General features: G+C 35.2%; 1 protein-coding gene and 1 long non-coding RNA gene across 11 annotated transcripts in view; one reads left to right on the top strand and one right to left on the bottom strand.

The window, feature by feature from the left end:
• Window positions 1-2,019: 2,019 nt before the first annotated feature.
• The window catches only part of mcf2l2 (MCF.2 cell line derived transforming sequence-like 2), a 111,246-nt gene continuing 85,278 nt past the window's right edge, over window positions 2,020-27,987 (top strand). For 4 of the 10 annotated variants that reach the window (XM_039657536.2, XM_089125021.1, XM_039657540.2 and 1 more), the window contains exons 1-2: window positions 2,020-2,501; window positions 24,831-24,914. In XM_039657536.2, coding sequence (XP_039513470.2) covers window positions 2,420-2,501; window positions 24,831-24,914 — 166 coding nt within the window. In that variant the 5' untranslated portion in view covers window positions 2,020-2,419. Of the gene's footprint in view, window positions 2,502-9,272; window positions 9,604-24,830; window positions 24,915-27,987 lie in introns of those variants that run through there. The other 6 variants (XM_039657541.2, XM_089125022.1, XM_089125023.1 and 3 more) reach the window with 3 other exon arrangements.
• On the bottom strand, window positions 2,463-8,830 carry LOC148970438 (uncharacterized). The gene is made up of 3 exons (XR_016148465.1): window positions 8,765-8,830; window positions 6,272-6,337; window positions 2,463-2,599 (listed from the first exon to the last, which is right to left on the bottom strand). It is a non-coding gene; the product is annotated as an uncharacterized LOC148970438 (long non-coding RNA).

Raw genomic sequence — 27,987 nt, forward strand, 5'->3', positions numbered from 1 at the left:
TCATAAAATTTAAACCGATATTCTCGTGAAATCCCAGTAGCACCTCAATGCAGTACATGAGATCCACAGGGAGGAGTCGGATCAAGATCCAAGAGGTGGAGATGGGTAGGATTGGGGTTGGGTTTAGGAATTAGGGGTGGGTTTAGGGATCAGGGGGCGGAGTTGGGTAGGTTTAGGTTTATGTGTATTTAAGGTGGGAGGAGTTGGATCTGGATTCGACTCCTCCCCGTGGATTTCATGTTCTGCAGTGAGGACCATCTCTGAAATCTCGAGGGAAGCTTCTGTTTGCAAAGGACGTCAGCAGCGTCCCCCATCCCCCCACCCCATCCCCCATCCCCTTATTTCTTTATTGGTTAACTCAAGGTTAGAGCGTCCTTTTAAAGTATAGGCTACATTTATATAAATTAACTGCTAAGAGATGTGAAATGCAATGCAGCTCTTTTCTGTGCATTAGATCTGCAGAGAGAATGGAGTGTTGTTGTTTTTTTGTTGTTGTTGTTTTTTTTTATAATTATTCATTATGTTTGCAAAACCGGACAATAATAGAAGCTTCCTGTTTATCTCTCGTCTCAACCTGGCTAATTTCTTGGTACTCCAATTGGTATGGTATAAATTCATAACGCTGCAAAAGAGCATTCATTGTGTAGAAATATCAGATCTGGTTGAACTAAATCAAGGGTTTCACTGACAGGGCTTAGAGAGCCAGGATTCGAGAGAGTCGATCGGCCACATCGATATTGATTTCTTAAAAATATTTTTTGCACAAAATGTAGATGTTTGGTACATGAATGTCACAGTACTCGTGTGTCCAGCTGGAGGCGCCACAGTTCAAGTTTCATGCATTGCTGTGGTTTGTTTCTGTACCTGCAGCGCCACCTGCCGGTTAAACAGCAGTAGTTCAATAGTTAATATGCTCTAAATTAGGCTATTGCATGCTCTCTATGCAGTTATCTGGACATTTACTGTAGCTACCCTTCCCATTTCCAACAGTCGTGTTTTATGTATTTATTTTGGTATCAATAAATATACCAAATATTTTGAGTAAAACATGTACAATTTACATGTTACGGCACGAGCACAGATGGCGTCCCATTACTGCGCGTTTCCAAGGAGAGGATCTGGCTCCCAAGGGCGATATCAAGTAAGATGATAACAGCCCTTCAGCTCACATCAAAATGTGGAAAAGAGTCACGCTCAGACATGTAGATGCAGCTCCTCCACAAAATGTATGTAAATAAAAATGAGGAAATGAAATGAATAAAGGAATATAATTCAACTACAGAATGCTATTTATGATGTTTAGATATGGTTTGATATATATGGAATTTATGACATTCCATTTAATTATGTTTTAAAATAATAGTTATAATAATTATTGAATTCATTTGTGTGATGCAGATTTATAGGATACAGAAGCGTTTAGAAGTCCAATATTTACAATTACTATCTATTACCGTCCCAGTGCAACAAAAATACTATTTAAACATGAATGCAAATCAATTACAAAATTCAGTATGATAATTACATGCTACATATTACTTTACTCAGTTATTAATGTATTCCATTAATACCTCAATAATATAATATAGCCTAAGATAATGTAGATTAATTTTAGTTTTACATGTTACTGATACTCGTAATGTTAATAGAAATAATATTAATTGTATGCATTTATGAAAAATGTGGTTTATTAATATATAAATAAGGTAAATACAAACAGTAATGATATATAATACATTTTTTAAAACATTTTACAAGAAATGCTGTGTTTGACATGCTGCATAGTAGTAATAACAATAATACATTTTATTTTATGCATCTATAAATATGTTCTTTTAATATATAAGTTAAGTATAGAAGTTAAATATGAAAATGAATATAATGTAATATAATGTAGAATAATATATTAAAAAGTCTGTAATAATAATAACACATTTTTATGTCATGCATTCATGAATAATACATTTATGAATATATACATAAGTTATATTATAATTTAATTTTTTTAATCACTAAAGCATTTTATAAAGGGTTCTGTTTGACTCTGATAGTAGAGGCTGCATGCATACGGCTCCACTCCACTGAATCCATTGTTCCAGGTTTTGTGTGAGAGGATCTCCGTGTCTCTCTGAAAGCAGGTATAGCCTCCCTCTGATTCTCTTCCTGGTTCCCGACACACAGTCTTCAGGATAGAAGCCATGGAGCTGCTTTGAAGAGTCCAGCCAGCATCACTCCGGCGCAGAGATTCAGAATGAAGGATTGACATCACCAAAGCCCCTCTGCGACTCCACACTGTAGAATAAAAGAGCCGGATTCACCTCTCCGGTGTCTTCCATCGGAGATCTCCATCAAGGGCTGGGAGTGGCCGCTGGCTTTGTGAGAGAGGAGAGGAGAGGAGAGGAGAGATTCACACCCTGAGATGCTCTGCAGGCTGGAGGAGGAAGAGGAGATGTCTCTACTGGAGCTTCAGCAGAGGGTGGAGTGTGTCCTCACTCATGTTGGTAAGTGTATTAGGGGTGTGTGACAGCTGTGGTTGAGCTTTTCTGCCGCTTATTCGGGGGTTTTGGGGGAACCTCGAGGTGAGGTTTGTGGGTGTTTCCTGATGGATAGTGAAGTGATAGTGAAGCTTGATCAAGGCTTCTTTTTTTTTGTTTTACCATTGAATGTCATGTTATCACACGCAGAATGTGAACATGGGCCATTCAGAGCACCGATTTTAGGGCAAAGTGACAAAATGATTTTTAATTTTATTTGTTTGTTTTATTAGCATAGGAATTAGCATTTTGTCTTTGCATAGGAACTACCAGCTTAGTTTGTTTTGGAATCACACTGTTCAATTAATTGAAAATATTTTTTGGCAAAAATTCTAAAATAAATGAAGAAAATAAAGAAAAAAAATGCATATTTTAATCGTTTTTTAAATATTTACACATATTTAATTTATTTTTAATTTTGATATAATATTTTATTTTATATTTATTTTTAACACATAGATTTAAATATTATATGTATAATAATAATACATATTATAATATATATTTACACTGCATTAGCTACCTGCCCAAAATACCAACATTAATAATTAAAAAAAAAATGAATTTCATTGTTCAATGTGAATAATATGACATTAATAATATTATATTAATATATACATTAAATACCACTAATAATTTATATAATACAATATAATAATCATAGTTAATTATTATTTGCCGGTTGTCTATTTCAGTACAGGCTGTATAAGGCTCCATTCCACTGAATATGGTGCCAAAAGTAGATCGAATTCTTTCATTTTATTACTTTCAAACCATAATTACATCAAAAGCACAGACATATCCATGTGCTTCCCCGTCCCGGTGAGTGAAGTAGGTTATTGTGCCATGCTGCTGTTCTCTGTCCCGCAAGAGAGAGAGAGAGAGAGAGCTCACCCCCACTGCAGCCCTTAGGGGACGTCAGGCCGTTGTCATGGAAACTGAGATGGGCCAGTTCAGCCATATTGATTCATGGAGACACTCCATGCTTTAAACACGCAGCCCCTGCGTCCTAAGTTTATTATCCGCGTTATAACACACACCGCTGCTTCAGGTTCGGCAGGCCTTTTTAAACAATGATTAAACCGTTTGCTTTCGCTTCACCGATCTGAGCTGCACTTTGGAAGCTAGGAATATCCAAACGTTGCAAAAAAATATTTAACGTAGCCTAAAGGATGGCCTCTCAAACCTGCCTTTGGTTTGGAGAACAACATGAAAATAAAAGAGTAAATGCATTAGCGTCATTTCCGTCGATCCATCAGAGTATTGTCGTCTGAGTGAGTCACACTCACAGATGTGACCATCCGGCCCACTAATAGCAAGATGACTAAACACTGCGAGCTTCTGCTTTTTCATTGGTCAGCTGTGATCACATCACTCTCATGTTCATTTTAAAGTGATAGATTGCACCATTCTGGATCTGTATTGCATTGCTAATAATGAATATTTAATAGCCTATGCCAGATGCGTTCTATAGGCTATAGCTAATAACAGGATCTGGCTTGAGTGGAATTTTGCATTTATTAGCGTATTAAGCTTACATCATTCATTTTTATATTAGACCTTTTACCTTTTTTTTATTTTGAGTAAGTTGTTTTAGGAAAAAAAAAAAAACATTGTACATGTTAATTCATAGGCTAGATACTGTATCGTTCATCCTTGCAGAAAAAAAAAAAGTTTTATTCTGCAAGCATGCGTTAAAATTGATGAAAGCAAAGGTGACAATAAAGGCTTTCACTGTTACAAAATATTTTCATTTCAAGTAAATGCTGTTTCTATTAATCAAAGAATTCTGTCAAAAATAAAATATCACAGTTTCCACAAAAATAGGCTATTAAGTGCTTGTTCTTTCAACGTTGATAATTGTAATAGCCTAAATGTTTCTTGAGCATCAAATCATCATATTAGAATGATTCATGATCATGTGACACTGAAGACTGGCGTAATGATGCTGAAATTCAGCTTTGCATCACAGGAATTAATTACATTTTAAAATATATTCAAATAGATTTTTTTTTAATTGTAATAATATTTCACTTTATTATTTTTTGATCCAATAAAAGCATCCTTGGTGAGTATAATAGACTTATTTCAAAAACATTAAAAACCCTTTTCCGCCCCAAACTTTTGAATGGGAGTGTAAGTATAACAAGTAATAGAGGCATTGGTGTATATTTAATCTTACATGTAATCCTTTTATTAAATTTTAAAGATGATGAATTTCGCAATTTTTTAAAATTTATTTTGTTGATGCAAAACGCAGTACAATTTTGATGTGAAAAAATTTTATAAAACACACAAGAACGAGTTAACAACTCGTGCTTTAATCAGACAGTCAGTCTGACTCCACTGCTGCTTAAAAGTTGTTTAAAATAATAAAAAAATGTTATTCAGTCATCCTAAACTAATCAGGGTAAGGGGATTAACACAAACAAGCCAAATACTGGGCACTGGTACAGAAATCACACACACACACACACACACACACAGAGAGAGAGAGAGAGAGAGAGAGAGAGAGAGAGGGGGGGGGGGGCATCACAGACATACTTAAGATCACACAGTCTGAATTTCTAAATACAAATCAGTTGGAAAATTCATTCCTATCATTGTATTTTTTTTTCATGGCCTCAGTCCTACAGCATTGTTTTACACTCCACAAAACAACACTATCGGTCAAAAGTTTGGGGTGTGTACGATTTTTAAAATTTGTTGGGAAGAAATCTCACAAAAGCTGCACTTGTTTGATGAAACCCCAGTAAAATTAAGACTGTAAAAAATGATTGTTGGTTTAACTTAAAAAAATAAGTAACCATGGTTGCCTTAAAATTTTAAGTTCATTGAAATGGAAAAAAATGAGTTAATACAATGAAGGAGATTAATTTAATCACCAGAAACTCAAAATATTATGTTATCTGAACTACATATAAATTATCTAAGTTGATTTGACAAAAGACAAAATGTTGTGATTACAAATCATGAATATATATATATATATATATATATTTTTTTTACTGTGAAATCAAATATAATTGTCTTCTAAAAATGTAATTTATTTCTGTGATGGTTAAGCTGAATTTTTATTATCATTACTCCAGTCTTCAGCGTCACTTGATCCTCTAATGATTTGATGCTCAATAAACATGTTTATTATGATCTCTTATTATTTAACTATTATTATTGAAAACAGTTGTGCTCCATAATATTTTTGTAGAAACCATGATCATTTTTTTACGGATTCGAAAGTTAAAAAGAATTAAGAAAAAAATCGAAATCTTTTATAACATTATTATACTGTCTTTAAATGTCAATTTCATGTCAAATAAAACTATTTAATAAAACAAATAAAAATAAAATCTCACTGACCTTAAACTTTAGAATGGTAGAGTATGGTTGTAAAATATATAACTTCATGTGTAAATCAAAGTCTTAAGCTCTCCTTAATTAATGCTTCAGAAGTTAGAGATTTTTTTTTAAACCCTATGCCTAAAATATATATAAAAAAATATTTCTTACAGTTTTGTCTGTTCTTTAATGCTCCAAATGCAGTTCCTGACTGCATTTGGGTGGTGACATAAACTCTTAAAATTCTATAAACGGCCTCAAATCCTTGAACTTTTCTTTGTTGCGAGCTGCCATCCGCGTGCCAGCATCTCCAAAAACTTGGACTCATGATAAAACAGGAGCGATGACGCTCAAAAGGTGAACAATAGGAAGGTCATCATACTTCCTTCCCTCCATACCATCCCTCTCTCCCTCCTCCCTCCATCTGTTTTGTTCTCCTCTGTACAATCCCTGGAACAGCTGCACTGTTAAAATCAATATTCTATATTCACACTCCCTTTCTTGACGTTTTCTCAGCAAATCAAATCCATTAGATATTCAATCACTAAAACTTTATTGACTTTATTAAAACAACTCAGCATTATTTAGAGTGTATATAGCTCATTTCAGTTTATAAAAATTAATAATGGATATGGGTTGAATATATAATTGGTCGGTCAATCAGTCTGTCTGTTTAACACTATCAATAATAATAATAATAATAATAATAATTATATATATATATATATATATATATATATATATATATATATATATATATATATATATATATATATATATAATCTCAAATATGGACAAACCCAAACGTTGGGTAAATATAACCCAATGGCTGGGTTTTTCCATATTTGACCCAAAGTTGGGTTAAAACAACCCAGCTAAAATAAAATAATAATATGATGATTTCCAATGAGTATTTAGAATTCCATACGGTAACATTTGGTTAATTTGTTTATAATAATAATATATCTTATAATAAGATAAAAAAATAATATGATGATTATTTATAATGCCATAATGTCAGATTTGGTTCATTTGTTTATAATAATAATAATAATAATAATAATAATAATAATAATAATAATAATAATAAAAATAAATGAATTATTAATATCAAAATGTCTAATAATGTTACATATATATATATATATATATATATATATATATATGTATATATATATATATATATTAGGGCTGTGCAAAAATTAATTGCGATTAATCGCATCCAAAATAAAAGTCTGTTTTTACATAATATATTTGTGTGTGCTGTATATAATTATTTTGTATATATAAATACAAAAACATGCATGTATATATTTAAGAAAATGTGTTATTCATATATAAAATATTTATATTTATATAATATAGATTATGTATTTATATATGTATACAGAATTTGAGCAAATAATTCTTAAATATATACATGCATGCGTTTGTATTTATATGTACAAAATAATTATATACAGCACACACAAATATATTAAGTAAACACAGACTTTTATTTTGGATGCGATTAATCGCAATTAATTTTTGCACAGCCCTAATATATATATATATATATATATATATATATATATATATATAAACTATTGCTAGTCAATAAAATAATATGTAAAATAATAATAATTTGTTTATAATAATAATAATAAATTAATTATTAATATCATAATATCTAATGATATAATATAAATAAAAAACTATGGCAAGTCAATAAAAAAACAATAATATCATGATTTATGAAGATTATTCATAATGCCATAATGTCAGATTTGGTTCATTTGTTTTTAATAATAATGATAAAGTAAAAATAAATTAATTATTAATATTTTAATATCTAATAAAAAAAAACTATGGCGAGTCAATAAAACAACAACAACAATAATAATAATAATAATAATTTCATGATTTATGAAGAGTATTTATATGCCATAATGTCAGCTTTGGTTCATTTGTTTATAATAATAATAATAATAATAATAATAATACAAATAAATGAATTATTAATATCAAAATGTCTAATAATATAATATAAATAATAATAAAAAACTATGGTTAGTCAATAAAAAAAATAATATTATCATGATTTATGAAGATTATATATAATGTCACAATGTCAGATTTGGTTCATTTGTTTATAATAATAATGATCATGAAAATAAATAAATTATTAATATCATAATATCTAATAATATAATATAAATAAAAAACTATGGCAAGTCAATAAAAAATAATAATATCATGATTTATGAAGATTATTTATAATACCATAATGTCAGATTTGGTTCATTTATTTATAATAATAATAATGATAATAAAAATAAACGAATTATTAATATTATAATATCTAATAAATAAAAAAAATATATGGCAAGTCAAGAAAATAATAATAATAATAATAATAATAATAATATCATGATTTATGAACAGTATTTATAATGCCATAATATCAGATTTGGTTCATTTGTTATAATAATAATGATAATAAAATAAATGAATTATTAATATCATAATATCTAATAATATAATATAAATAAAAAAATATGGCAAGTCAATAAAAATAATAATAATAATAATAATAATAATAATAATAATAATAATAATAATAATAATAATAATAATAATAATAATAATAATAATAATAATATCATGATTTATGAAGATTAATGCCTTAATGTCAGATTTGGTTTGTTTATAATAATAATAATAATAATAATAAAATGAAAACAAAACTGTCAAGTCAATAGAATAAAATTAATGATTAATTCCATGATTTCCGACGAGTATTTTAGAATACCGTGTTATAAAATATATTTATTAAAAATGATGGCAAGTGAATAGAATAAATTAGTTATGAGTGCCATAATTTCAAATAATAATTAAAAAAAAAATCTTACACTATTTTCTCTTTTCTATTTTCTTCTCTTGCATCAAACATCCACAATGAGAGTTTTCAGGCTGTTAGGATGTCCCCATGCCATGCTACACACTTACTGTACCATGCAGCACAGTACTTATTCCAAAAGCTTTAACACATTATCTCAATTTATGGACATTCCATATACGCTTGTTTCTGCGTTAAGAAGAGATCCAGACGGCTCCAGAGTAAAAGAGGGCCATATTTTACAAGCACAAAGATTTCCATCCACAGGAATGTCTGAAGAAGTAATCCATAAAACATTAGCGCACCTACAAGTGGGCGCTCAAACATCCACGAAATCACTGTTTTGGTTTATTTCCCACTTTTTGCTTCTTAATTTAACATATTACATCTGTTTTCCACTGTCAAAGGGACTGACAAAAGTGCAGTCCTTCGCTTTAGATTTAACAGTCAGCGCCACATGATGCCGTCTCATACAGAGGGTTGCGGGGAGGGGTTTGCGTGTGCGCGCGCGTGTGTGTAGCGGGGCTCTGTTTTGGGGTGGAGAGGGGAAAAGGAATCGGTGTGTTTGTGAGAAGTTCTTCCTGACGTCCTTTAACCACAGAGCGCTGTGCAGTGATGAATGTCTCGCTGGGAGAGAGAGGAAGAGGAAACTACTGGCACTTCTTGCGTTCTCAAAGATATTTGTAGAAAGCATGTCAATGCGTTACCTGCGTTTCAGAGGCACATGCTCCTCCGGTGACATCTTATTAGACTCTCAGGAGTGAGACCCGTCCCGAAGGAGACACAAGGAGTGAGGGAGTTTGTGGGTCACTGCGGCTCCTGGGACCGTCGGCACAATGGGTTCAGTTATGTGTGAGTCAAACTTTACTGGACGATTTAAAGATAGGCTATTTGTGTCTGAGGAAGAATGTGGATGTTTTTTTTTGTTTGTTTTTTGTGCGATTCCCTTTGTTTATGTTACACATTTATGTCATTTCTTGAGTTACAGCTCTGTTGGCTTTGGTTGGGTGTTTTGAGGTGTTTCTGGGAAAAAAATAAAAAGAGGTTTATGGGCTTAACAATGATTAGACGCACAGCAATGTGACCAGAAAATATGCCAGTAATTATTCCAGTGATTCTGAACGGTTTTACTTCTTCATAATCCTGCTGTGGAGTTTTGTTGAGTCAGATAATGTTAGGAAAGTTCACTTTCTTTCTTATAGTTGAGTGAGGGTCAAAGGGGTGAATGTCTGAAGCTCTTGATAGTTCAAGTGAGGATGGAAATTCAATCATTTATGTCTTTACAAACAGACTTTATGTGTTGTGGAAAACAAAACATGAGTTTGGAAGAATATTTGGATGTCAAGCTCCAAAATGACAACAAAAAAGTATTTTAAAGTGGTACACACGTCTCAAGTTTTTTAAAACCAAACAAAATAACAGACCGAAATGTAGGATTTTTTTTTTTTTACTTATACTTTTCACGTTTTTGCCATTGACTTCTATGGGAATCTATCGTTCAGATATCAACTATTCCAATTGTGACTATAGTACATGTTTATATATATATATATATATATATATATATATATATATATATATATATATATATATATATATATATATATATTAGTTATTCATTAGATACTAGTACCTATTAAATATCAGGTTCTAGTACTTATTTCGAAAATATATACTTTACTATAATCTTCCCCTTCAGAGATTTTAATGATGAAATTACTGATTCTGTGAGAACCAGATCAGTCAAATTGATGAACGAATCATTCAGATCAATTTTGTTACAAGATAAACATATTGATTGAAAAGTGACTCATGACACATGAATAGGGCTGTCAAATGATTAATCGCGATTAATCGCATCCAAAATAAAAGTTTGTGCTTACATAATATATGTGGGGGCACTGTGTATATATATATATATATATACGCACACATGCTTGTGTAGCCTATATTTAAGAAATATTTTCATACTGTATAAAGATTTATATAAATATAAATATTTTATATATAATAATATGTTTTCTTAGATATACATGTGGTTGTATTTGTATATATACACAAAATAATTATACAGTGCAACCACATATATTATGTAAACACAAACTTTTATTTCAGATTCGATTAATCGCGATTAATCGTTTGCCCTACTCATGAATGATTCATCACAAATGAGGAAATGTATGAATTTCTTCTTCTCTTACGCATTCTTATGAACGCTTCAAGAAGAACGATAGGGTGTTGAACCTCTATGATTCTTTTATAATGCTTTTCATTGTTTTAGAGCTTGACTGCCCCAGTTATGTGGAAAAGAGTGGTCATTATTTCCTTTTTTGTTCTGTGTAAAACAGAAAGTCGTAGTGCCTCACTGAGAGCTCTTTTAGGAACAACACACACTAGAATGGTGCACACACACTCAACCAATATTACTGTTTGCTGCAGAAAGTCTCTTGGGACAGTATGAATTATTACGATGCAGAAGAGACTGAGAATGCACTGCTAATCATTTTTCGTACTATATCAGTAAGATTTTCCACTAAAAACATTGAAAAATTGTGTCCGGACATCCTCTAAATCCGGTAAAAAATGACAAATTAATATTTTTAAATATATTTTTTCTCATTTGTTTCATTCTAAAAATGCAAAAAGTTCAAATTAGCCACAATGCACTCTCAGAAAAGTGTGTAAACTGGTACATTTAGGGATAGAGCAACTTGCCACTGGGTAAATGGACATCTTTGCATACAGGTAGATTAGATATGTGAGTAGCTTGTAAAGATACAATAAGAAACAAAGATATTGCACCTTTCTGACGCTGTAGAAGCCTATGGTGTGTGGCCTATGTGTGTGACCTGGTAAACCAAATTGTGCTTGCACGAGCTTGGCAATATCTGAAATCCTTTGTGTGGGGACATTTTTTGGTCATTTTTATATAAGTGATGTTTTCTGAAAATGTAGAAATGTAGAAAGTTTTGTGTGGCGGGCAGTGTTAGTGTAAGGGAATAGAATATACAGTTTGTACAGTATAAAAATCATTGTGTCTATGGAAAGTCCCCATAAAAAGTCCCTGTGTGTGTGTGTTAGGATGTTGTGTACAGTAGTGACAGCTCTGAGGGAGATACTGTGCTGCTCTCAGGTAGAGGTGTGTGTGTGTGTGTGTGTGTGTGTGTAAGTATATCCGCCACAGGAGAAGTGAACTAAAGTAGTTCTCTTAATCCAGAGACTGCAACGCTTCTGACCACTTATTCTGATCTGTCCTTGCTTTTCATTGACCTTACAATTCACACTGCTTACGCAGAAGCCACACACAGCTAGTGTGTCGCCCAGATAGTTGTAGTTGAGCATGAGCAGGGGTGTTCTGGGTTTGTGCTGCAGTATGGATGGCTCTCTATGCTATCAGAGCATCCCGTCCCACTGCTCGGTACGTGGGACGGGAGCGTCCTTTTCCTTGATCCGCATCTCGGCCGGGGAAATGGAATCCTACCATCGTTTTCTGGGAGTGTGTCTGGAGACTGAATTAGCAACGAAGAGAAGTATGTCTTCCTCATACACCCTCACCTTCCTCTTTCACTCCGGTTCGTTTCTGATGCAACTTTAGCTAAAAATAATAATGCAGCATTGGTGCAGAGAAGTGAGATGTTTTAGTTTAGTTGTTGTACGTGTGTAATTGTGTGTGTGTGTGTGTGTGTGTGAAGCAGAAGCAGTGTTAACCATCAGACGCTCTTAAAGAGGATTACTGTAAATGGCGGGGTCAGATTTGCAGCTTCATTCATCATTGTGGCTAATTTTGTTGTGAAAACGGAAATGTCAGAGCTAGGCTGATATTTTTATTAGTTTTTCATTGTTTTGGCATATTCAGCTTTGTTTGGGTGCTCTTTAAACTTAAAGGAGGAACTGTAAATGATGAGGATGTCTGAAGTCAGGCAGTTTTGTCTGACAAGAAGAAAGAAAATTAACTGATAGTAGAGTCAAAAGAAAAATAGATGAAGCATGAAGACAATGAACTGATTGCAATAATATATATGTATGTATGTGTGTGTGTATATATACAGTCACCTAAAGGATTATTTGGAACACCTGTTCAATTTTTCATTAATGCAATCATCTAAATCAACCAATCACATGGCAGTTGCTTCAATGCATTTAGGGGTGTGGTCCTGGTCAAGACGATCTCCTGAACTCCAAACTGAATGTCAGAATGGGAAATCAAGGTGATTTAAGCAATTTTGAGCATGGCATGGTTGTTGGTGCCAGACGGGCCGGTCTGAGTATTTCACAATCTGCTCAGTTACTGGGATTTTCACGCACAACCATTTCTAGGGTTTACAAAGAATGGTGTGAAAAGGGAAAAACAACCAGTATGCGGCAGACAGTCCTGTGGGCGAAAACGCCTTGTTGATGCAAGAGTTCGGAGCAGAATGAGCCGACTAATTCAAGCTGATAGAAGAGCAACTTTGACTGAAATAACCACTCGTTACAACCGAGGTATGCAGCAAAGCATTTATGAAGCCACAACACGCACAACCTTGAGGCGGATGGCCTACAACAGCAGAAGACCCCACCGGGTACCACTCATCTTCACTACAAATAGGAAAAAGAGGCTACAATTTGCAAGAGCTCACCAAAATTGGACAGTTGAAGACTGGGAAAATGTTTCCTGGTCTGATGAGTCTCGATTTCTGTTGAGACATTCAGATGGTAGAGTCAGAATTTGGTGTAAACAGAATGAGAACATCAAACCTTGTTACCACTGTGCAGGCTGCTGGTGGTGGTGTAATGGTGTGGTGGATGTTTTCTTGGCACACTTCAGGACCCTTAGTGCCAATTGGGCATCGTTTAAATTCCACGGCCTACCTGAGTATTGTTTCTGACCATGTCCATCCCTTTATAGCCACCATGTACCCATCTTCTGATGTCTACTTCCAGCAGGATAATGCACCATGTCACAATGCTCAAATCATTTCAAATTGGTTTCTTGAACATGACAATAAGTTCACTGTACTAAAATGGCCCCCACAGTCACCAGATCTCAACCCAATAGAGCATCTTTGGGATGTGGTGGAACAGGAGCTTCGTGCTCTAGATGTGCATCCAACAAATCTCCATCAGCTGCAAGATGCTATCCTAGAAATATGGGCCAACATTTCTAAAGAATGCTTTAATACATATATATATATATATATATATATATATATATATATATAAATCTCCACGTATTTAGCTGTTGTACATGTGCCTCTCGTCCTGTCTGAGATTGGTGTTTGCTTTCTACTTCAAAAAAATATGTCCATAGATTTTCCCCTTTTTTGAAGTTTTTTTTTTTGACTAAGTCATATCGTGAGCTGTATATGGCACACATATGCGATTAGTTCCTCAAAGACGATCAAACACCCTCGAGAGCCTCTTTAAAGCACGCCGCCATAATCAAACACACCTGTCTAGACTGGGTCAGCAGACATAGCTTTATACAGCCCACATCTGAACATCCTAGTCAAACACATACTTATGGATGTGAGTCTTTTTGTGGATAGTTGTTTTTACATAAACTGTTTTGAATTAGGTCAATTGGCTTTATGTTCAGCTGCACTACTTCCTGAACTTCAGCCAGCTCCTTGTTTCCTGTCTTCCATTATTGGCCAAACTTGATTAATTCAGGTGTGTCTGATTATTGTTACCGTGACTACTGAGGTCAGGCACACCTGTATTAATCAATTTGTCCAATAATGGCAGACAGGGAAGTAGTGCAGCTGTGCATAAAGCCAATTGGCTCAATCAGAGCTGTTCCCTTAATTCATTCCAATTGAAAATGATTCTGAATACTTTCTGAAATGCCTCCAAATACATACTCACTGTGTGATGGCCTGTTTGTGGCTTTTGTCTTGCTTTGTGGAATGGAGGTCTTGATTGTTAACAGGGTCATTGATATTTATCATTTTAAGGGAGTTTTTTGTTGTTCTGGGCAGATATAGGATGTTGTCTGACATTCTGATTCATATCCATGTGTGGCGGCTTCCTTTTCCGTAGGGTTGTGGATCGAGATTTAGAAGACTGTATGTTAGAATTTTTTGCCATTTTGGAAAATAGATCATTGTCAGCTCTCTTTCGGAGTGCACATTTTTGTGCATATCACAGGATGCTTTCATTTGAAGAAATAGTTCACACAAAATTTAAAAAACAGTCATTTACTCATGCAATAAACCTGTATGACTGACTTTCTTCTTCGGAACACAAAAGAAGATATTCTGAAAAATGTCTGTTTTTTTGTCCTGATGAAAGTCATTGGGGTTCAATGTTTTCTGTTGTGTCTCAAACGTTCCGAACATATCCAATTCTTAATTCCGTTCCTAATATTCTATATATATATATATATATATATATATATATATATATATATATATATATATATATACATATACAGTAGTCAACATTTGAAGTGGATCCTTGTCTTAGGACAACTTTGAGGAACTTTTTTGATCGACTTCTAATTTTGACTGCTGTGTATGTGTGTGTGTGTGTGCCTGCTATAGAAGAAAGAAACATATACAGAACAAAATGAGAGTGAGTAAATTATGACAGAATTTTCATATTTTCTGTCGTTTTAAAATGTAAAACTTATAATTCTTTTGCATGAAGAATTACTATATTACACATAATCAATATGAGGCTTAAGGCCCATTCACACTAAGAACAATAATTATAAAGATAACTAGATAAGCATCCACACCAATGCATGATAGTTTATTGGTTTATTATAAGTACCAAAGACTTTAGATTCACTCTTATTATTTTGAATGGGGAAAAGTGCAACACTCAATATGGCGGAATAAGTCCCGCCTTCTAAATTAGAGCCAATCGGCGATTGGTAAAGTCATTGCGTCACTGCAGTACTTCAGACGCACGCTTCCACTGCGCGTGCCCATTAGCTCGATCCAGACTGAAAAATGTAGTTTTCTGTCATGATTCGATTTCGAGCGTTTAGAAACAAAATTAATGAGACTTGTCACATTTCATTGGTGATTTCAAATATGAAATTTAATTGGAAGCTTGGCGAACAGTTTTTGAAAATTACATTTTTCCCTATTCAAACAAATAGGAGCTGCACTTGCGTGCCCGAGAGGCGTTTCAAAGATGGCCGCCGAGTGAATCACTTAAGTGCACACTGCCGTTACAGTACGTCGCCTGTTGCTTTAAATGCACAGGACGGATTCTGATTGTCTGTCAATGTTTCCTTTGAAAGTTATTCCAATCTGTGCCGTTATAGTATGGACTCTGCTATTCCTCTAAATGTAGAATATTTTTTTTAACTATGTATTATCGATATTGTTATAGTTATCGTCCTTGGTGTGAAGGGGCCTTCATCTGAGCTGTATTGCTTTGTAATAGACGCCTACAGTAATATGACTTATGTGTGTGGGGGTTTGTGTGTAAGTGTTGGGAGAATTGGGACTTCTTCCCCTACTTTCAGTGATTTCTTTAGGGGAAATATGATAGATTGTGGATCTTGCCTGCCATACGATATAGAGATCACAATTGTGAACAGCAGAGCGTTTGGCAAATCTTTACTGCAAACATTGACCTTCTTGTTAAACATTATTAAGCTCACAGGGCTTTGATTTTATGATTTTATTTTGCTGCCTCAGACTCAATTGTCCAGCCTTGTCCTAAAGTTTTTTTTTTTGTCATACAGCAGCACTAATTTATAGAGATCAGAGGGAAGCCGAGCAGGACAATAGACTGGATGTCCTGTGGACGCCCCTTATATGTCTGAAATGGGATTTAGACAGGCTGTGAAGTTAAGCTATTGTGTTTATTCTGTTACAGTTACTCAGTATGACGTAAACATGTGAAACAAAACCTATTAGAACTTTCTCATATTGTGCACTGTAGGTGCTGATCTTCAGAGACCCCCTACGGCCCACGATCGTGTTCCAAACTGGATTTGTTTACATGATATGAAGCAGTGTCCGCTGTTTGACTGCAACCGTTGATGCATTGACCCCAAGTGAAACCATTAATATGTTATATAAAGAGGAAGAAGATGAGACCTCACAGAGCTGATTTGTGGTTTCTCTTCCAGCAGCTGAAGATTGAATCCATTACAGTTTGTCTTCGGTCAACACATAAGTGAGCTTTCTATACCAATGGCGTGTTTTTCGAAATAATGAACACATCGGGACAATCAATGAGCATCATGTCGTTTACCAACAATCAGGTTTGGCCTTTTTCCCCCTAACCTGTCTAATTGAGGCTGTATGGCCTTTTGGAGACAAATGGGAAGCTGAAATACCTTCAGTCCTCTCATGCCCCTCTGCTAAATTTGGTCACAGTGTTCCCCACTGCATGAACTCTACACTGCATGTGAATGCAATCACTGTTGAATTAAGTGTGTGAGTTAGTGTGTTTAGCAATTGCTAATCGTAAGTGAGTTTAACATATTGATTCTGACATCCTGACCCAGGGGTGATGCTGGGACAGAAGCAAGCATTGTCTGGTGTGGACGGCACAGGTGATTGACACTTGATCATCTGACTGCTGATGGGTTGAGTGATAATGAGTTCTGTAATGACCGATTCATCATCCCTTGTTAACTAAATACTCTTAACGGGACCTAGTCTGAACAATTAGCATAATGCTTATTATGAATGGTCATGATGTACCCTGTTAAAGCGAAGACTTCACATAAATTTGTGTTTGTCCTGCTTTTTATGTGACCAAATAGAGAATGAGAAGGTGACGTCTCACTCCGCGTTGCATTTCGGGAAGTCGTCGCCATATTAGAAGGATACGCTATCCATTGCCATGTGTACTTGGACAATGAGGCCCGAGAGAAATAGCACCAGCTTGATATTTGTTAGCATTTTTTGTGTTACGCCGCAGTTTCTTGGAAATTAATGGAGAAAGAGGAAGCGAAAGGAATGGGGCTCTGTCGGGAAAGACTAAATAACAACGCCATGATGAACGCCGTTATTTAGAGAAACTTGACATCAACAACATACGACCTGTCAGCTACAGAATGGACATGGACATACCCTGACATAGTCAATTACCTGGTTTATGGTATCAGTGCCTACACAATGCAAGAGTTCAGAAGCTTTAAGCTTATGAACAATTCTTCTGCGGCTGGGTACAAGACTTATAAACCCACAAACCTGTAAACTGCGAGAGCTCAGTCATATTAGAGGTTCCAGGGCTCATTCATATGTGATTTGGATAGGCCTACGTGCATTTGCTTCTGCCGTGTAAGCAGACAGATCGGATATTTACCGTCAATGTGAGTCGTACGTCATTGAAAAAAGTGACTTTTTGACACATTTCGTGGTACAGATATATCTAACAAATTCATCAACTTTAATTGACTAGCAGAGTATTCATTTCGTTAGTTTGTGTTAAATAAAAGGCGATCTGGTGCTGAAATGTCAAATGTGTTGAAGAACCCCTTTCCTTTCGCTTTAAAGGAGCATTCACCCATTTTAGCTTTAATCTTTATTGAAAGTAGATCATAAATGTAGTCGAAATGTAAAAGAATTTTTGAATTTGGTCAGAGTCGGCGCCAGAGCAGATCTACTGGAGGGGCATTGGGTCATCAGCGGGGGGGCACTGCCGTTTAAGAAATGTTTTTAAGCAAAAAAATAAATAAAAAAAAAATAAAAAGGAAACACCTTTTATTATTATAATTATTATTTATAATTATTATTTGCGAATTTCCCCACGACTTTTTGCCAGGGTCGATGTTGTCCCAGCACTTTTATATATCTCGCGGCACGGATGTAGTGCTACCAAAACAAATAAATATCCGGTTGCCTTGCAGAGCATTCATTTGTTAAATAAGAGGCGATATAGCACATTGAAATGTGTTGTTTTTTAAATCAAGTGATCAAAGTTCTCGTTGACTCGATCTGTGGTGCCGATAAAGTGTTCTCTTGTGGCTCGCGCTGCCACAATAAACATCCTCACACGGACGCGCGCTTGATCTGTTGCGGAGAAATCTCTATTCGTACCGGTGAAATCACAAAGTAAAATGCACTCAAACATGTCCCTGCTTGACAACCACTGATAAACATAATCGGTTATAATGATGGGGAAAAAAAATAGCTGTGAGTGTGGATTCGAATCCAGAATTTCTTGCACGCCGGTCTAAAGTTCTACCACTGGACCAACAGCAATGATGATGAAAACTAGAATTGATTAACAATTCGCTAACAAATTAAACACAATGTACTATTCAAATAGATTGCTGGACATTTGGTATTGTATAGCCTACATCTGATTTATGATTTAGCATTGTATTAGAAATTGTGGTAGGAGGGGCATCAATGAGCGCTAGGGGGGGCACGGCCATCGAATGCCCCACCATAGCGCCGACCCTGAATTTGGTGCCCTCTTGACCGAGAAAAGAGAAAATAACTGAAGGGCACATTTGTATGAAAGACAACAACTCCCACAATGCACCACATTGTACAGCTCCGCAAGCCACACCCACTAATCCAGAACAGTGCAAACAGACAAATTACTCTTCCGCCTACAAGGCTAACTTTAGCTGCACAAAGAGTTTAAAATTCATTTTCTAGTTAGTGGGCTGTGGCGAGCAGGGCCACTGGGCGACTGGGTGAGGGATGTGAGATGGTGCGAGGCCGGTGGCGTGAGTGATAATGAAACACACCTGTGAGACGCGCACCGGTTTCGCATCTCTCACGGAGGAGCGAAAGCATAAAATGAGGAGCGACGACGGCAGATCGATAGAGAAACAGGCCTGATTTTATGTTGTGTTTTGTTTCTGTTGTGTGATAACAGCAGTCGTCAATGAGGGGCTGCTGGCTTACAGTATACTTTCGTTTTGTATTTGTTCATTTTACTATTAAAATGTTTATTACAATGTTGTTTTATAGAGTTTGCTAAACAAATTATAGAGTTGTTTAGCAAACTCATTAGTGAATTACTCCTCGTTTGTATTTCTTTCTATATGGTGAATTACTGCATGATACCTGGATGTTCAGTCAGGCAAAACTTAGGATGGTTCACATCACAACATAAACGTCCGTGTGCTCGTCTGATTCGTAGATTTCGTTCAGGAGAAATTGCCATCCTTGAAATTCTCTGCAGCAGACGGACTCTATCTGTGTCCATAGCGCACAACATGAGCACATGCACCAGCAGTCCGGCCTCCCCGACCGCGACAGGCAGCCGCCTCCTGTTCCTCTTCTCCACACAGCGACTCGTAAAGATAGCCACGAACATCGGATTCGAGCAGCAGAATTTCAAAACCCTCTTCTTCCATATAATGTTTAATTTCGTCCGTCATTGTCATAACTTCCTATCTCCACAGCGCTTGTTAGCTTAGCTTTCCAAACAAGATGGCTGATCTTGATTTCAGTATCTGTAAGTGAAGTCCCACCCACTGATCTGTAATAGGCCTGTAGGGTGAGTGGGTCCCACACCCTTGAATAATAATGACGTAATGTTTGTAGTTTCTATGAAATGCGACTTCCTGCTTATTATGACGCAAAATGACGATTTTACGTCATTAATGCAGGAAGTAAATGGGGGCGGCAGTGGCTCAGTGGTTCATGTGGGTTGTCTACGAACCAAAAGGTTGGTGGTTCAATCCTCGGTTCCACCTGACCAAGTGTCGAGGTGTCCATGAGCAAGACACCTAACCCCAGCTGCTCCCCAGCTGCATGGGCCGTCGACACCGCCGTCGGTGTGTGAATGAGTGTATGAATGGGTGAATGTGAGGCAAATGTAAAGTGCTTTGGTGGCCATTAGGTCTATGAAGGTGCTATATAAATGCAGTCCATTTACCATAAATCCTTATTTCTCCCATCTCAGGGGAAAATAAGGAAATAAACCATGATCATTCAAAAATATGATTGGGTTTCTAAAGATACAAAGCTTAATGGAAATGGGTGAAGTGTCATATTGTTGTTGTGTAAATGTACCCTTAGTTCTCCATTTAATGCTGTGGTTGTGTGAACTGGTGCACAATGGGAAGGAAAGGCGCAGAAAGGCCACACAATGCCTGAGCCGAAAACACTTATGTTTGGGGAAATGCTCCTTCTTTGTACATAAACATAGTTCTCTCAGGGTGTTCATGTTCAGCTGGACTCCAAAGCATGCGATTTTTTTTTTCTTTTCTTTTAAGCTTTGCTACACGGAATACATCTTACTCTGAAGTTCCCTTTCATCTGTACCATCTCTTCCCCCCAACCAGATGCTCACTGGAGAATTTTTTTCTAGAAGCTGGTACTGTTCTCTCGGTTCTCCATGGAGGAAACTCTTTTAAGACTGACAGAGTCATGTGGCTGGAAAAAGTGAGTGGAGAGAATACTGCGAATTCACTTTAATTACAAACACGCAGGAGATACACAGGAGTAAAAGGAACACTCGTTTCCCTTCGATTTGTTGATGTCCTGAGTAAAGCTTCACTCTTTATTTAAACCAAGGCCAGTGTTTTCAAAGCACCTCACATCGTGTTCACTGTCCTTGTGTTATTGTGATCAAAACTAATATTGTGAATCTGCTCTGTGAAATGTGATGCTCCTACGCTATCTCACAACCAATTCGTACGAATTCGTACGAGTGATTCAAAAGTGGCTAATTCGTACTAATTCATACGACCTCACTCGTACGAATTCGTACAATTTGTTTAAACCCACGTGACGGTTATGTTTAGGGGCGGGGTCAGGAGTAGGTCATCCATACGAATTCATACGAATTGGCTAATTCGTAAAATATGTACGATTTAGCAAAATCGTACTAATTCGTACGAGTGAGGTCATCTCGTAAAATTCGTACGAATTCCCGTGAGATCGGGTTGGATGCTGTGTGAAATGAATCTTATTCTGTCAAGGTTAGTTAATATAAGATTGACTGCTTGTTGACAAACTTGTCCTCCATCCTTGCAATTATAATACAATTTATCTTTGAGAAACTCCCCATTTGTAGAAATGTTACTTATAGCCTACTCCCAAATGTGGATGATGCAGCTCTACAAAACTTTCTGAAATGTGCCAGTCTACCAAAAACAGATGTTTTGAAATCATTCAGTGCTTTTTTGTCAGACATTTTTTTGTGTGTGTGTGAAGTGAGGAAGACTCTTGTCTTCCATTGGTTGGTTAACAAATAGCCATGTCCAAAACACACACCATTGGCTGAGCCAATTTGTTACTATTGTCTGGCTATTCCGGATGTTTAAACAAACAGAACATTGATTTGATAGTGGCAAGGTGGTCAATCTGGGAATTTTAACATCTAAAATCTACCCTTTAAATTAAGATAATGAATATTTGGTTTGGCTTGGGGTTTGGTTTTTGCAGCGCAACCCTGCTTCCCAGACTCAGGTCAGAGTGGGATTTGTGGTTTATACTTTGACAATTAGCCAGTTCCACTGAACACAGAGGGCAGTGGAGCATTAGTCTGCGTGAAGTGTGTGTGTGTGTGTGTTATTTGCACATGCTTAAGCCTGCAACCAACGGCAGTTTTTCTGTCACCTGTGGAGTTTAATCTCATGGCATGTTGACCATCATCTGCCTTGCTATAGAAAACCTGCTTCTATTGTACATAATGAGTTTAATATGCTTCTAAAACAATGGTGATGATTATTCAGGGGTCTTCGTTCTTTTTAAAGCCAATGACTTTTTACCCTTTTCAAATATTTTTATAAAGCAAATGGAAAATCATTAGCGTAGCTGCTGTTAATAACATTTCAAGCAAAAGGTAATCATGTGCTTTTAATCTGATATAACTGGAGTACAAGGTTATGAGATGTATTATTTGAATGCTTTGCTAAAAAGATGTGTCTTTAATCTATATTTAAAGGGTTAGTTCACCCAAAAATGAAAATTCTGTCAGTATTTACTCACCCTCATGTTGTTCCAACCCCGTAAGACCTTCGTTCATCTTCGGAACACAAATTAAGATATTTAAGATATTAAGATCACTCCTGCATACAGTCCATAGGCTTCTTGAGGGACTGGCTCTTGCTGTCCCTGAAAAGTCATTAAAGACATCGTTAAAATAGTCCAAGTGAATACAGGGGCTCAATCTTAAGTTTATCAAACGACGAGAACACTTTTGTGCGCAAAAAAACAACAAAAATAACGACTTTATTTCAACTATTCACTTCCTTGTTCACTTTTCTATTGTGTCATGTTGTCATTGGTTGATTGGTTAAATGGTCACAGGTGTCCCTTGTCTCGTCATTAGTCCTGTATGTATTAAAACTCATGTTTACCCTGTGTCTTGGTCGACTGTTGTTTGTTCAATGGGCTGACTCAAGTATCTTGTTTTCCAGTCTTGGTTTGTGTTCCTGTTTCAGTTTAGAGTTTTCCATGCCTTGTCATGCTTTTGTTTATCTTGTTTTGGAAATAAATTGCGTTTGAGTTCTCACCTCAACTTTCTTCCAGTGGACCTAATTGTCACAGTAATCAATATGGGAACATAGTAGGTACCCAGATAATACATTTGGGGTTATATGATCATATTTTCTTGACCTGGTAAGAACTCTCAGAGCTTTTCAGCATCAGAAACAGATTACACATTTGTTATCGGCATCACAGTGCCGTAAAATTTCTAATAATTTTACCAAGGGGCTGCAGCAATTATATTGAAAATAGCAGAGTGCCTAACACAGACACTTGTGGGACTCCAAATGTATTGGATAATTCCCAATTTGTCCCTAAGTATGTCCTTAATTATTATACGTAAAAAAAATAAGTAAATCTCTTGTACACTCTAATGCATTATAAACATTTTGCATTATAAAACACATTTTATTAGGGCTATCAAATGATTAATCACGATTAACCGCATCCAAAATAAAAGCTTATGTTTACATAATATATGTGGGTGCACTGTGTATAATTATTTTGTATATATAAATACACACATGCTTGTATATATTTAAGAAATATTTTCATGTATATACTGTATATAGATTTATATATAATTTCTATTATATATAAATATAAATATTTTATATATAAATAATATTTTTTTCTTAAATATATATGCGTGTGCGACGGCGTGTATTAAATTTTATATATATACAAAATAATTATAGGACACAGTGCACCCACATATATTATGTAAACACAAACTTTTATTTTGGATGCGATTCATTGTTTGACAGCCCTATTTTTTTTTATTTTTTTTTGCTAATGTTTTAAAATATATTTGCAAAAAAAAAAAGTTTCAGAGTTTGTTTATTTCTGTCATGGGAGTAGTCCTGTACGATCCAGCTACTGTGACTTTCCACTGGGGAAGTCTTTGGCTTCTTGTTGTAATTCATGTACAGTCCGTATCAATGGTTATGACCCCACTGCCAGTTGATAACATCTGGTTTTCACATGCTCCTTGTTTTTCCTTTGTTTCTTTGTTTTTCCTTTGTTTCCTTTGTCACACGCACATTGTTTTTCCTTAGAACACACTCCAGAAGGATGTGTGAGCACATAAGAAAAAAAAAAAATGAAACATGTTCAGTTCTGTAAGCTAAGGTTGTTCTGCGGTTTACGGCACACCGCCCGTCAAACATTTTAACTGTTTTCAGGATATAAACTTCAATTCATTACCTCAAGACTTCCCAACATCAATGCACACCGATTACATCCCAAAATTTCAGTAGGAACCCATCAACGTTGTTTGTAGCCTACAGCAAGTTTCCTCACAAGACTTAACAGCGTCTGATAAAGCGAAGTCAATGTTAATGCAGTCTTTTGTGTACGTGCACAGAGAAGCTTTTGTTTCGTCAACAGACTTCACTGGGATTTAGGGTGACCCTCAGCAGATCAGTAGAGAATAGTAGCGCTCGAGCTCTTTTGTAAAGCCAAAGGCATAAAAGAATGGCTTGTTTGAAGGAGCTCTTCCCTGATGAACGGATACAAACCAGAGGCTGTGTTGATGGCTAAAGGTCGTCTCTAAGGAAGCAGCTGTACAGGGGAAACTCCTTCCAGAGCAGACGCTCACTCTTAAGGGTCAAAATACTGATGCACTCTGCGACACTATATCTGGTTATCCTGAACATGATTTTTATTATATGTTATATGCATGTCGCAGTGATTTTATTTCTTTTTTCTCTTTCCTCACAGATGAGATTATGCAGCAGGAGATCAGGCCATTACTGGCTGTCGATATAATTGAACAACTACACAGGCAGTTTGCTCTTCTTTCAGGTGAGATATGAATGTCTGTTTGCTCTTTAGGTTGGGATACAAAGGCTTATTGTTTTTTTCAAAAGCAAAACACTTCCCTGCTCACTCGCTGTTGGTGATGCTTTTGAACTTTGACCCTTTCTCTGTTGAGAGGAAGAACGTGGGTCAGGTTTCTCTGGTGGCAGTTAATTGATGCTAATGCTCACAAATCACATCATGTACTTGTACGATTCCCAGCCCTCCATTTCCTCAGATGCTCATTAGCACTTAAAAACAGAGAAAATAGACTACTGGTATCTCGGTTTCCCACGATGAATGTTATATAAAAGTGATTAGAGAGATATCCAAGGACTTGTAGATGATAGTTCATGAATTGTGAAAATTGTGTATTTGTTTCAATGTCAAACAGCACAGATCTTTGTTTCACTCAATATGATACTCTCTCTTTCACTGAGTGAAATTAAATGTTTTTATTTGTAATACCAATACCATGCACAATTTATCGATTCCATATTGATTATCTGATGATATTTTTCAATTTTATCAGTATTGTTGGTATTGGATATTTAATTGTGCATGTTTAAATTGTTTTAAATTTAAATTTAGATTATCTTTGTTCTGAACTAATGTCCATTTAACATTAATCTTTAAAAGCTTTTTAAATAAGTTAAAAACAAAGTTAAATGTAATCTTTAGCTAATTTAAAAATCAATATCCGGTTTTCATATTGTAAAATTATAATGCCTAATTCACCTGATTAATTAAATTTTTATTGTTTTATTTTTTTTTTTTTGCTTATCTTCAGAAAGATGTGTGTGCTCTTGAAAATAATGATAATAATAATAATAATAATAATAATAAAATACTTGAGTCTTGAGAAATTTCAGATGGTGAGGTTGTTCTGTAATATATATTTTTTTTATTAATTTACACAAATTAATATGGATTTTTAATATTAGCCATTTATTGTTTATCAGGCATAACTTGAAAATACTTTTTTGCTTATCTGTATCAGCTAAAATTTTAATATTGCTGCATACAGTAATACCGATACAGAACTAACATAATCATTGTAAAATGTTTAAAAGACAAAATACGTTTAATAACACTTTAAGGTGTCAATTAGGTAACGCTTCCTTTTTTCAGTCCAGTTACCCATGTGAATACTATGTACTTATTTTAGTAACTACAATTACCGGGTAATAACAAGTATTAACCCTGAACCTACCCCTAAACCTACCCCTGTTTCATGTACTTACCTTGTATTTATAGGTTTATGGTTAGACTTAGTGTAGGGTTAGTTGCATGTAATTATGCATAATTGAAATATGTAACATTTATGTAACATTTTACAGTTCTTAAGCCAGTAATTACATTAATTAAACCAGTGAACACTTACAGTACTAAATGACTTTTTTTTAACCTTGTTTGAACCAAAATCGTATTTGTTTACCAGCTAATGCTTTTAGCCTTTAGCTACGCCACCATCCTGCTTAAATGAATAGTTCACTTTAAAATGAAAATTTTGAAAATGAAACCCCTGTATGTATTTTTTCTATTGCTGAACACAAAAGAAAATATTTATTTTGAAGAATGTCAGTAACCAGACAGTTGATGGACCCCATTGACTTCCATTGGAAAAAAAATACAATGGAAGTCAATGGGGTCCATCAACAGTTTGGTTACCGACATTTTTCAAAATACCTTCTTTTGTGTTCAGCAGAAGAGACTATACAGGTTTGAAACAGTAAATGATGACAGAATTTTCACATTGAAGTGAACTTGAAATGAAGCGATTAGGCAACCGCCAGAGAAAAAAACACTGTTTCCGACACACATTTTCTATATTGACTCTACTTTTTAATTCATTTAACCAGCCTTGGTTGTGAAGCTGCTGGTTGATACTGAGGGGTAATTAACTATGCAAAACAATTCATATTAACTTAAAAACAGAAGTGTTTACTGCTTTTAGCACTTGCAGGGTGAAACAGGGTGGAAAAACTTACACGCTCAGCTGATGTAAGTAGGAGGGACATCATAACTACAGACTCGCTGCTCTTTAGAGAGCTTTTCCATTCCTTCCCACCCCAGTCAGATCTCCTGAGGCCTGGCTTGCCTCCCTGTCTCCTCATCTGCCAAGAAGCCTGCACCAGCCATCAATGTTACGCAATGTTACGGTTCAAAACAATCCCAGCATACTCTGTGCAATCTATTTAGCTAAATCCTCTTGTCTTGAGTGCTGTTTTCCGCTGAAACGCATGGTGTCGTCTATTAGGTCTCTGTGAATCACAGGGGACGGTCAGAAATTAAATGTCCTAGAGGCGTCATTAAAATCTGTGAAATCATTAAACCACAGAGTACAATATACAAGTCAAAAGTTTTGGAACGGTAAGATGTTTAATGTTTTATCTCTTCTGCTCACTAATGCTATTAGATTTATATATATATATATATATATATATATATATATATATATAAATCACCTATACATCACCCAATTGAGGAGTTGTGACATCTAAAGTCTAAAAATGGATGAACATGTGACATGAGTGGATCTGCCTTATTACTGCAAACAAACACATCTTTCTCCAGAATTCCCCTCAGGAATGAACACAATGCGCTAGAAGAATCCTTGTTAAATGAAGCGATTACGTATTCACACTGACTTGGACAGTGGCAAATATTTTGCTAAACATATTTTATTTAAAATGACATAATAAGTTTGGAGATACGTCAGGCTTTGTGATCCAGGGGTTTTTACAGTTTGAGCCCAAAATGAAAATATGACAGTATGTGTTTAAAAAAATACAATATTTTACCCTCACTATAATTAGATTGTCTTTTGTTTCCATTTAAATAGAACACATCATATTACAATTATTATATTTGTATTACAATTACAGATACCATTGATTGAGAACGTACTTATAACCCTTAAAGGTTATAAATTCACAAACATACCATTCTTACACTCTCCCTTCACAATAAAAATATTAATCAAAAGTATATAATGTTCCCGGCCTTAAATATTAAATTTTATCATACAAAATTAAAACCTAACACAAATATATGACTCCAATGTACATCTATAATA

This window comes from Pimephales promelas, chromosome 21 (assembly GCF_988280905.1).
Source record: "Pimephales promelas chromosome 21, fPimPro1.hap1.1, whole genome shotgun sequence".
Lineage (NCBI taxonomy): Eukaryota > Metazoa > Chordata > Actinopteri > Cypriniformes > Leuciscidae > Pimephales > Pimephales promelas.